This window comes from Lepisosteus oculatus, chromosome 1 (genome assembly GCF_040954835.1).
Source record: "Lepisosteus oculatus isolate fLepOcu1 chromosome 1, fLepOcu1.hap2, whole genome shotgun sequence".
NCBI lineage: Eukaryota > Metazoa > Chordata > Actinopteri > Semionotiformes > Lepisosteidae > Lepisosteus > Lepisosteus oculatus.
In genome coordinates, this window is record NC_090696.1 from 55,958,295 (window position 1) to 55,971,265 (window position 12,971).

The window sequence follows — 12,971 nt, forward strand, 5'->3', positions numbered from 1 at the left end:
TTTCAACATGTCATGCCAAGAAGCACAGTTTCTGGCCTGCTGAAATGTTTTCATTAGTTTCAGAATGACATAGTCTTAAATTATCCTTGAGCTGTGGAAAGAGAAACACGTTCAGTAATTCAAAGCCATTATAAGAGCAACAATTGTTCAGAACTATATGACCTCATGTAGTTTCAACAGAAGCATTGTGTTGAAGCATGAAAATTGTAACATGTGATTAATATTTGGCATAGTCACACCACATAAAAAGCATACCTTGAAAAAAGAACCATGTAGCCCAAAATGACAGTCCTTCCCTCACAGGCTCAACACAACTTGAGCAGCATGTATATACAGATGGATAAATGTGTCAATGATATATGCTGTTAGACACTTAACAATCCATTTCAGGTCATTTTTTAATTACTCTTGTTTAAATATTTATAAATCAATTAAAAATATAACAGATTAATGAATGCTTTTTCGAAAAAATTACAACAACAAAACCATGTTGATGTAGCTTGAAAACAGGTTGAACAATAAGAACAAATATTTTTGTATTTTCCCAATGGCCACAAAGGGGGCAAATGGATAACTAGAAGCACAATGTCAATTTAACAAAATACAGAAAACAATATATAATTTGAGAACAAATATAATCCTTATATCCTGTTTCCTGTGTTATGGAAATAAGTATCTCTTAAAACAGTGGTCCATCTTCCCTCATGGGATAGAGAAAATACCAGTCTTCTCTATACTGTACCTGTTTGTTTCAGGCCTTGTGTGGAGCACTAGATGAAGTTAATGCTGTTAGTTAGTCTGTTAGTCTGTTAATGCTCAACCTTCCACCTGTACATTTATTTAGTAATTACTGGTTGTGTCTAGATTTGGTGATTTAATCTGTGCTTCATGCAAATGCTTATTTATTGGTCAGTGATCCACTAGGTACAATTTCTATGTATGTGTGACATGAAATGTAAACTTGTGAGGTGCATACTGTATGCAATGATGATGTGTGCATGCATTGAAAGTACACATTAGCCAGATTTAAGTTTCAGAATACAATAACACAGCTAAGTAAAACACAGATAGAATGAGTTCTAAGATTTCCACTATTTGGAAAGTAACAACATGAAGTGCATAGGTCTGTGAATTACTGGACTCAAGTAGTACTACTGACTAACAGTAAGCACCTATGATCTGCCTATATCTCATCAACCAAATGTACCGAGATCAAATCTGAGTGAAGGTGTGTTTGAAAACCTGCAGGCATAGCTTCCACACAGCAACTGCTCTTGCTCTGTGGTAAGGGAGTGTTGCAGGAAACCAGAAATGCCACTTGGACACCTAATAAAAAGCTCCCACAGTGACAGTAATAACCACTGCTCTCATGAATGTACTGTAATAGTACAAAGACTACAAGTGCATCACTAACCCTAGCAGCTGCATAAATATTGGAACTATAAAAACAATTAAAGGAATGGTCTAATTTGGTTACTTTGTAACAAAGGGAAGTTAAGAATGTAAACTTGTCCACATCAAAGGCAGAACAGAGAAGTGAGCAGCAAATCTATTATGGTGTACCCAATAGAGAAAGTAAGGAAATCTACATAGGAACTCTTGAATCCAAATGCCAGAAATAGTGCAGAAGTCCAGGGACTTATGAAATGTATGTCAACCTGGTTACAGTCATTAAGCACTATAATAATGGTAATGTCATCACTCAATAACTGTGTGTAATTGGGTTAATACAGTACAGGGATCCTGACAAAAGATCTTCAGTCATTGTCTAATTTGCTGTAGGTAGAAATGGTGCATATAGGAAAAAGATGATACAGTAAGTTAGATTTGCTGGGGATAATATTGTATAGAAGGGCTATAAATGCTACCTCTAGGATTCATCTTGTTGTTTTCAGTGATAATTTCATTCCAAAGACCTATGTTTTATCTTTTAATATAAACTTAAAGCTTGCTGTGCTAATTTGGAATCAATTTCATGGACTGGTCTATGGAACCTGAACTCTTGTTGAAATTAATTGGGTAAAAGCATACATACATCATCGAAAACCCACAAATAACATTGCTTTTCAAGTTTAATGTAAGAACATTGGATCATTTGCAATCACATTGTGAGTCTATACAACTTAATTTGTTTGTTTTTAAACCAATAGAAGGCACACTCAGAGTTGAATACAAGATTACATGTCTAATTTCAGCACATTTGACCAAATTATAGTAAAATGTTCCCCTAAGAAGATTTACAAGATTAAAGGAATGGCAAATATATTTTCCAATATCATGTAAGGCTAGTGAAAAAATATCTTTTAACATTGTCAAGGAACTACATTAATTCAGTTTTTCTTACATGCTGAACTAATTCAACCTTTGTGCTTAATAATAGCGTACATGACTGGAAGGCATCAGAGCTTTTCATGTAACCTTTCTAGAGCATGGGAACTAGGGATGATTTAAGCAATCAAGAAGCCTGATTGTGACATTGTGATCAATTATTTATTGGGTATTTCGAACTTCTAAAACAGAGTAACAACGAAAAAGACATTATGCTCAAATTTAACAAAGGCCTTTGAAAAAAGAAGCAATTTCACGCATAACTGCATTTTCCAACAGTATTGTTCTTGATTTGCCCCAAGGCCTACTGTACCTCCCATCCTCTGCACTCCACCTGCAGTAAAAACTCTGTTAGTTCACAATAAAGTAAACTGAGAAAAGGCCAATGAAAGGCATTAATCACCTCCTTGCACATCCTTTCAGTGATGTTACAGCTTGCTGCTGTACAAATTGTGATAAGTTAATATCTACATAACCCTGTGTTTTATGCCCCTTCAATTGAATGCAATTAAAATTTACAAAATGTTTTAGCCAATATATATTTAATGCAGAGTTACCTGACAAGAGAATTTGTGTAATTATTTCTTTTAAACAAAATAATGCAAATATATATATATAATTTCATAGTTCAAATTTAATTAAAAATAAAGTAAATCCAAAATTTGATGCCAGTTTACCAAAAACAAGAAATCTTATGTGTACCATCAAAATATTACCTCAAGATCAGTGTTTGTATTTTGCACTCACTGCATAGCCAAAGTTTGATTTAATCTTAGCCTAAGGCTGATATGAATATTTTTTTTATTTAATTGTGAGAATGATTGAATTCCGTCCCAAAACATATTGAAAACAATTCAGTAATTCTTCTGAATGTCTGAAAAATGCCAAAATAATGTACTTAGATATACTTATAAAATGTGTCTAATAACATGTATACTATATTTTTCTGCTGAAGTCTATTATTTAGCTTCATTATGAAAATTCTTCTTTTTTAATTGTTCATTTTGAACTTTGATACTGAGACATATAGCATTAGAGTGGATTCAAATAATTTAATTATTAGGAAAATATACTATTCAGCTTTGGAGAATAAGAAATTTCCTTTGAAAGTTAAATGTGCTATTAATACAATATGTCCTTTATCACCTTTAAAGTGACATGGTATAAAGAATATCATGATATTAATTTGTCTATTGACAAAAGAACCACATTTCTTAACCACATAAAGTTAATGTTGCAAAAAGTCAAGGCATGAAATAATTTAAAATTTGCATAGTTCCACAAAACAAAACTGTGATGATGCCTTGTGCAATACATGAATCAGATAGCATTTGTATGGCATAAGCTGTGGTTATTCTTTAAAGTCTTGCTGTCACATTCTCTAAAATCTTGTCAACAAGGTCAGGAGGCTTGTCATACTTCTTTTGATCACTTCTGATGAATGTACAGATGCAGCCATTCAAAGTGCGCGGTATAGACATGTAACGGAGGTAATTGGCTACGGCGTCGCACGATGACGCGCGGTACCACGGTACGTGATTGGTTGACCGACAGGGGCACTCGTGGTCCGTTGGTCTGTCGTAGAAAGATTTACAGTAAACGTCTTTACTGTGCCCGTTTTAGTATTGAATATTTATATGGAATTTTACCACCAAAGGGAAATCTTAGTAGCTGAGCATAAAAAGAATAGGAGCATACTGTAACGCGTGGAAGGCCATAAACGATATTAATTTTGGAACATAACCATACAGTATATGGCTTGTCTTGGTACTTGAAAGAAAAAATACACACCAGTATTCCATTTCTCCCTAAACATTTTAAGCATTGAAGTCTTTAAATAATGAGATACTGGAGTCAACAAGCATACTTTTAGAATTTCATTAAAAGGGAATATAATATGGAATCTTGTTTCTAAAGAAATTAATAACGATATAATTATATTCATGTACCGCAACACAAGAATAGTACACGGTGTACATTGTCTGTTGATAATGTTTCTGTAGTGCTTTTTCAGCACTCGGCATGTGACCTTGCCGGTGGTGCTGTGGGTTAGGTTCTTGACTCCCATGTCATATGGTCTATGATCGAATCCCACTGGAACCATGACTTTTTATTTAACAACATTTCTTTGAAAAAATGAAACGTTTCCCTTGGTCAGAGATTAAATAAAACCTCACTCGTACCAAACAAATTTATATTTCTAAATATCACAACATGATCGAATTTAAGTCATTTTAATAACAATGAATAGTCACCTATGCGTTACAATATAAACATTTATATTGATTTAAATCGCGTTTTGATTTAAATCGTAAATGCGTGTTTAAATATATGTGTTTTTTGATTCACAATCAGACAAATGCAACATAAATTGAAATCTTTGTCTTCTAAGTATCTTAATAAACTTTCAGCATAACTTTCTCCCTATTTAGATTTATTTTTCTTGGGATCTTGGGATCAAACGTGGAAAGATTAGATTGTAATCGTTTTTATTTTTTAAATACATTTTCTAAAAGTGTAATCTATGCTAAAAAGTTGTACACCACCTGCTTTAAATATACATATTGTATACTTTCGGGTTCGGATAGGACAGACACGAGAACTCAGACTTGCGGAGTTAAAGCAAGTTAAAGCATTGATTTTATATATCACCTTTAAAAGTGGCATCTCAAAGCAAAGTAAATACCCAACACTGATTGTACCCATCTGTCATGCTAATAAATCATCTTGAATTGAATTGAATTGAGGGAGAGAGGGGAGACGGGCAAGCAAGAGAGCCAGGACAGACAGGCAAATAAGATACACTCCACAGACATTCACAACAGCGACATATCATAAAACGTTTGCACATATAGTTAAGTTATTACTTGGTTTTCAAAGTGCAATGAAATACAATATTGTTGTTGTTGCTGTTATTGCTGTTTTTATCCTGTAAGGCGTTTTGAGAAACCACCTTTAAAGGCAACATATAAAAGCACTGATTCTTATGGAATGTGTTCCGCCGGGGATTCAAACTTTTTTTTATTTTTTTTTAATCGTGTATCTAAGGAAATAGCAGTATAACTTTGTTCATGCACAAACAGTGGCATGTTACATTATTAATTTGGGTGTCTCCTCTCGCCAGAAAGCTCTAAAATGCATTTTGACTTTTTCTAAATTGCAACCCATAAATAAAGCTGATACAGTTTAGACTTTGAATTATTTTAAACTGTATTACAGCAGCACAATGGACAATGCAACGTAAATTGCAAAAATGCACTTGGAATCTGTCCAAGCCCTACTTTGTCAGGCATTTTCTTTTACTGCAACGGACATAAAAACTCCCTTAACCGAGCGTCTAACCCCTCTGATTGGAGAAAAAAGACGTGCTGGTTTGCTATACATACTGTACTAGGAAGATGATTTCTTTCTATTCGAAACGTGTATTTTAAAAGTTTAAGAAGTAAAAACCTTACAGCGTAAACAGATTTCTAAACTGATCAGGATCATTATCTTTGTCTTATCCATAATAATGTTCACCGCTCTGTCCAGCAAATTAATAATAAACTTTATTTTATATAGCGTTTTAAATGAATAAGTAATTAGATTGCTCATAAACCTAATCACCTTTTCTAAAAAAACACAGCGTGATTGCTCTCTGAAAATGCTCTCAGATTTCAACTATAGATCGTATTATTATAAACTTTCTTGGAAAAAAGTATTTTATGTAAACCATGTTTGCTATTAATTCATTTAGGACTAGAATATGTTCATTGTCTTCCAATCGAGTCGAGATCACATTAGAAGCTTGCCACGCCCGGACTGTTACACCAACGCATTAGCATGTTAAAGCGATTTCATTGAGGAGCCTAGCTTTCTTAACTAGTAAGTACTGTACTTACTGGCTTTGGAGGGGGGAGGTGTCTTTCGCTGGAAATATCGCCCCCTTCTACTTCGAAAATACCTGTGAAACCGGTTTAATTCGTCACAGCCAGCACTCCCGCAGAGAGGGGGGTTGTACTCGTTAATGTGTTAGCCGGAACACATCATTATATGTCATTTTGTATTTCTATAAAACAATCGTTTGCCCAGCTTAACACTATTGTTATTGTTTTTATCCTGTAAAGCGCTTTGAGGAGCACAGCTTTCTCACCACTTAGCTTACTTTTTGATACCATCCTTACACAAAGCAGAAACTTCTTGTATTTTCCGATGAAATACAAGTGGAAAGATTACAGATTTTAATCGTCTTTTTTCTGAACCAGGGAAAATCTGATCATGTTTCTCTATAACAATAATAAAAAAAACTTTATTTTACATATCACCTTTAAAAGTGGCATCTCAAAGCAATACAGTAGATATAAACCACAGATTACAAAGTAAATACCCAGACAAACGCAAATGCGTTTTTAATAAAATGCTTTTATTCATTCAGCAGAGAGAGCATAAAACCTGGCTAACAGCTGTTCCTTTTTCTGATCACTTGCTCTCTGGATAAACGTCTCACCTGTCCTGTTTTTTGTTTTCCTAATTTGCTGATTATGCCTTCTGCGATCCACTCCTGCCCTCACACCTAAAGAAGACTATTTTAAATTTCTTTGCACGGTCCATTGTGCAATTAACCCTTGTATGTGCTGTACTTAAGGTGATATCACATAAAGGTGATATGTAAAATAATGTTTTTTATTATTGTTAAAGAGAAACATGATCAGATTTTCCCCAGTTCAGAAAAAAAGATCTAAAGTACTGTACTGTATACTAGTTTGTCACTCTTCTCATCCCCTCTTTGCTAAATGGCTTTTGAATAGAGTCACATGAAGAAAGAGGTGAAACAGCCCTACACAGCCCTGTCACAGTACACGAATATAATTATATCTTATTAATTTAAATTTATATATTTAGATATAACTTTATATAATATAGATTAAACTTATAAATTTAGATACGCGATTCTTTTAATACAGTCTTTGCTGTGGTCTTGGGGATCCTTGTGATATTTCGAGCTCTGGTTGAATGATAAGTGTCGCAGTTTAAATAATTTTCGTAGTTAGAAATTATGGACCGCTCAGTTAAAAGCAAGGGAGTTTTTACGTTCGTTGCAGTAAAAGAAAATGTCTGTTTTTATGTCCGTTGCAGTAAAAGAAAAAGCCTGACAAAGTATACTGATTTTTTGAATCCCCGGCGGAACACATTCCATAAGAATCAGCGGTTTTATATATCACCTTTAAAGGTGGCTTCTCAAAACGCTTTACAGGATAAAAACAACAATAACAGCAACAACAACAGTATTGTATTTCATTGCACTTTGACAGATCGTCCTTAAATCAATTGTTGACTTTTCTCTCTTTACTACTGAACTTGTTTGGATTGACTGAGCTCCGTTCTGTACTACACAATGATCCCCCCAGAGACTCTGCCCCGGGTGATTTGTTTTTTTTTTTACAGAGGGTAAAAAACTCTCTCTCTTGCTTGCCCTCCCCGTGTATTGTATGTTTTTTTTGTGCTGTCCTTTGACAAAACAAGGCTCGCCAGATAATGTGAATCGAAACCTGTTTTTCTAGATTTTAAAGTCGTGTGATGTGTAAGCAGGAACACATCATTATATCTTACATATGAAAAATACATAATATAGCTCCCAACCAAACGCAAACGTGTTTTTAATAAGATGCTTTTATTCACTCATAATTCAACAATTTCAGGAAGACTAAGGGAGGTCTGGCTTTTTTTCTGGAAAACCATAACTCTGGTCTTGTCCAGATTGACTGTCAGCGCCCAGGTCTGACAGTGCTGCTCCAGCAGTGCCAGGTCCTGCCGCAGCCTCTGTTCTGTGGGCGACAGCAGGACCAGGTCATCTGCAAAGAGCAGGAACTCGATTTCTGTAAATAATGCAGATCAGTAAATCAAGGGACAAAACAATTATTGCGCCCGGCTCCTCAATGGGCTTTGACGTGCTAATGCGTTGGTTTAACATTGGTGTGGCAATGTTTTTTTATTATTGTTATAGAGAAACATGATCAGATTTTCCCCGGTTCAGAAAAAAATATCTAAAGTATACTAGTTTGTCACTCTTCTCATCCCCTCTTTGCTAAATGGCTTTTGAATAGAGGTGAAACAGCCCTACATAGCCCTGTCACAGTACACGCATATAATTATATCTTATTAATTTCTTTAGATATGCGATTCTTTTAATACAGTCTTTGCTGTGCTCTTGGGGATCCTTTTGATATTTCGAGCTCTTGTTGAATGATAAGTGTCGCAGTTTAAATAATTTTCGTAGTTAGAAATTATGGAACGCTCTGTTAAAAGCAAGGGAGTTTTTATGTCCGTTGCAGTTTTTATGCAACATGAATATAATTATATCGTTATTAATTTCTTTAGATACGTGATTCCATATTATATTCCCTTTTAATCAAATTTCTAAAAGTATGCTTGTTGACTCCGGTATCACGTTAGTTAAAGACTTCGATGCTTAAAATGTTTAGGGAGAAATGGAATACTGGTGTGTATGTTTTTTTAAAGTACCGAGACCAGCCATATACTGTATGTTTATGTTCCGAAATTAATATCGTTTATGGCCTTCACACGCATTACAGTATGCTCCTATTCTTTTTATGCTCAGGTACTAAGATTTCCCTTCAGTGGTAAAATTCCATATAAATATTCAATACTTAAACGGGCACAGTTAAGATATTAAATATACATATACATACTGTAAACAGTACAGTTTGCATATGGTAATATGTTTATGTTCCTAAATCAATCTCTTTTATGAGCATGTGAAAGGCATGGTGAATCGATTCTCAAAAATTACTGTACTTTGCATGATTGGAAACAAATGCGTGATTGCGAAATGCTGTGGTGTTACTTTTACAAAGACAGTCAATGAAAAAAATAACGTGGACCAGGGCAACACTTTGAGTTTACAGCTTGTCCAAGGTCATTCATTATTAATACTATTAGTAATATCTTCGTTAAAGACTTTGATGGCGACAGCTCAAACATGAGAGGTTGAGCTTTATTACCTCCACCTTGCGGAAATTCCGGATACTATTATTTTGCTTGCGGTATTATAGGAGAATTTACGGTAACTAGCGGTATTTACCGGTAACTCGCGGTAGACTGCGTAAAGCGCACCATAAAATAATGTGGTATCGCCCGCGCATTTTGAATGGCTGCATCTGTAGGAACTAACAATCCTTGATGCAGGTATCCCATTCAATCACCATGAAGATTGCTTGAAATGGCAGTGCCAAAATGAATTTAAATGTCTGAATTTAAATGGAAGGATCACAAAACACAAGTGTGGGTTCTGTTGTACATGACATTGAAGCTTGACCTTTCTAGTATTTTGACTTCAGCCCCTCCCTTGAGTGATCTTGCTAAGAGGTGTTAGTGGGGCCAGCAGGGGGCGCTCATCCTGTGGTCCATGTGGGTCCTAATGCCCCAGTATAGTGATGGGGACACTATACTGTAAACAGGCTCCGTCCTTCAGATGAGATGTAAAACCGAGGTCCTGACCCTCTGTGGTCATTAAAAATCCCAGGGCATTTCTTGAAAAGAGTAGCGGTGTTACCCCGGCGTCCTGGTCAAATTTCCCATTGGCCCTTACCAATCATGGCCTCCTAATAATCCCCCTCTATGAATTGGCTACATTACTCTGCTCTCCTCCCCACTGATAGCTGATGTTTGGTGAGCGTTCTGGCGCTCTATGGCTGCCGTCGCATCATCCAGGTGGATGCTGCACATTGGTGGTGGTGGAGGGGAGTCCCCATTACCTGTAAAGCGCTTTGAGTGGTGTGTCCAGAAAAGCGCTATATAAGTGTAAGCAATTATTATTATTATTATTATTATTATTATTATTATTATTATTATTATTATTATTATTATTATAATCGCTAATCAATAGCATTTTGCTATGTGTAGACCCTGATATAACTGTTAGGTTAATCAAGGCAAGCTATGGATTCTTCAGTGAGTTAACCTGGCATCATGCTACTCCTATATCACTTGCTCCTCATTTTTCTTGATCCTGAAGTTAGGCTGATGGAGTTAAGATGGTCAAAGCTCTTCTGGAACATCATATCATCAGTCTTAAAGTATCTGTGAAATCCCTAAACATGACAATTTAAAGATCATTTGCCAATTGGTTAATGGTTAAAAGAAAGTTATGGCAACACTTCTGAGGATTTGTAATTCTTATGTATGTCCAACGTGAGCTCTTGTTTAACTTCTTTCTGGCATTATTTAACAGATTCTTTCAACACTTTTGATTTAAAGTATTCTGTGGTCACTGTTATGTTCATTGTTAAAGCATTTACAATTGTATCTAATTACATATATCAAATTGTATTAATATGCTAATGATGACAAAATCCATCATACACATGCTTTATATGCTGTTTTGGTATAAACTAAAACTGAACATTTATACCAGTCATACAGTAGGTAATAATTTATGCATAATGGCAAAAATGTATATTTTTGTCTAAAACTCATCAATAGTATGCAGTGATAGTATTTTGAGGTGCCTAATCATTTAATTCCACCTGAAATTCCTAGCTTACCTAACGAGACTGGAAAAAAACAATTAATGTGGAAAACCTTTATTAGAAGGAAGAGCAAATGGAATGCAACTACGAGTTAAGAAACATTGAACCCATTCCCAAAAAAATTGTTATTATGGTCAAATATAAGGTCTTATGGTTTATCCCCACAAACCAATACATTTCACAGCTGTCGTCTTAGTTTCTTTGTTTGCTTTCATGTCCTGAGTTGCTTGTATGAACGATACACAATTGAATTTATCACAAGAGGAACATCAAGTAGCCCACTCTAGTAGAAAGGTCAACAAGACCTTGAAGGTTCAGGGTATACTACTGCATGGATGATCAAAAGTGTCATTATACCACTGAGCTATTTTACAATAGTTTAACACTACAGTGTAAAGCAAAGGTATGGTGTGAATCATTCTAAGATATATTGCAAAATTAATTTACAGGTAATGCTGGATACAAAAGCAAATGCAGAAACTGAGCTAGAAAGTAAACATCTACAGTATACATTTTTATACATATTTGGAGGGGACTCATAAGACCAATAAAACCCAAACATCTGAACCAAGTTATCATTTACTGATACTATTCCTATTATAGACCCAAGGGGAAGCATTGCACATGGTTAAAACATGAAAATGATAGATTTCTAATGTGTTTTGAGAGCACATATCGGTCACAAAAATGATAGGAAAGATGAGCAAATCATTCTTTTGTTCCAGCTAATAAGACATTAGAGTCAATGAGTTTGTCTTTTAATAATGGATGTATGCTTTGTAACATAAAAATAACAAATTGATATTGCTGGATTAAATAATTTATCACTAACATCCAAATACATCCACCAAAAACACAAAGCTTAATTAATGCAATTTAATATATTTGGAATGCTTTTGTTCTATACATGCTCATTATGAAATAGCTTTTTTGACAACACATGAATGTTTTTTATATGTTTACTCTCTGTATACAGTGCCTGAGGTAATTGTTTTAATTTTCATTTTTTAGCTTTTTCTGTACTATCAATATTGGAAAATGATGACATCATTTAAAAACTAGATAAATAAGCCCCTACAGTTAGTACTATTACTTTTTTGCAATGATAGAAAAAGACAAACACCAGATTAGGCTGATCCATCTGTTGACTCCATGGTGTCTTTTGATAAGTAGACTACCCAGTAAACCATGTTAAAAGCCCCAAAGGAAACTGGGAAAAGAATACGTGCATACTTGTCGATTTTACTTGTTCCAGATGCAGTAGGAGTAGAAGCAGGAGCTGCGGGGGTTGGTGATGCCTGTTTTAGATTAAACTCCATTTTGTCTCCAGCCATTTGAATGTGCTCAAGTTTGGGCCCAAGCAATTGCTGTATAGAGGCAGATCCCACAAAAACATTAGTTGTGATACGAGTTGATGCAGTTGGAGTTGAGGGTGGTGCCGGTGGAGTGATTCTTGATAACAGTGTAGCTGAGGTTATATTTGAGTGACTGAAAGGATTGGGACTTGAATGACACATAGAGGACAATGCTGCTGAAGGTACTTGGCCCACTAAGGATTGTTTTGAAACTCCCCCTTTGTTATTGCTGCCAGCATCAGTTCTTTGGTCACTGTTAGAATCTGGTTGAGTCATGTAGTTCATTCTTTTTCTCAAGTTGCCATTTGTATCAGGATTCTGTAAAAAGAAGTCAGTTTTATTTAAAATATTTTCAAGCTGATTATCACATTAACAGATAAGAATGAGCATAACATTTGTCAAGATATATGAATACAAACTAATTTTGTCTTGAAATCTAGTCCTTCACACTTTCATGCATACTGCATTTGGTGGATAAATTAGAAATTAACTTTAGAAATTTAACTTACCTTCATATACTCTCTGCTCAGCAATAATAAAATTATATTTTGTTGTTCTCACTTTATTCAGTAGTATAATGTGCTTATATGTGGCTTTAGAGCATTTGCTTCATGTTTGAAACTTGAGCTTGACAAATGAATACACTCAAAAATGAGAAGGATGACTCCTCAACTGGCATTCTGCATATGGAGGAAGACCAGTGATAATGAAAGGGACCACTGAGAAAAGCAGATGGTTTAGTCACGGACAATCCTTGAAA

At 35.0% G+C, this 12,971-nt stretch overlaps 1 protein-coding gene across 2 annotated transcripts in view; it reads right to left on the reverse strand.

Moving 5' to 3' along the window:
- Nucleotides 1-9,033: 9,033 nt before the first annotated feature.
- The window catches only part of gabra4 (gamma-aminobutyric acid type A receptor subunit alpha4), a 78,047-nt gene continuing 74,109 nt past the window's right edge, over nt 9,034-12,971 (reverse strand). Inside the window, exon 9 of one of the 2 annotated variants that reach the window (XM_015345326.2) lies at nt 9,034-12,529. In XM_015345326.2, the coding sequence (XP_015200812.1) occupies nt 11,984-12,529 (546 nt within the window). In that variant the 3' untranslated portion in view covers nt 9,034-11,983. The remainder of the gene's footprint in view (nt 12,530-12,971) is intronic. The other variant, XM_015345328.2, reaches the window with a different exon arrangement.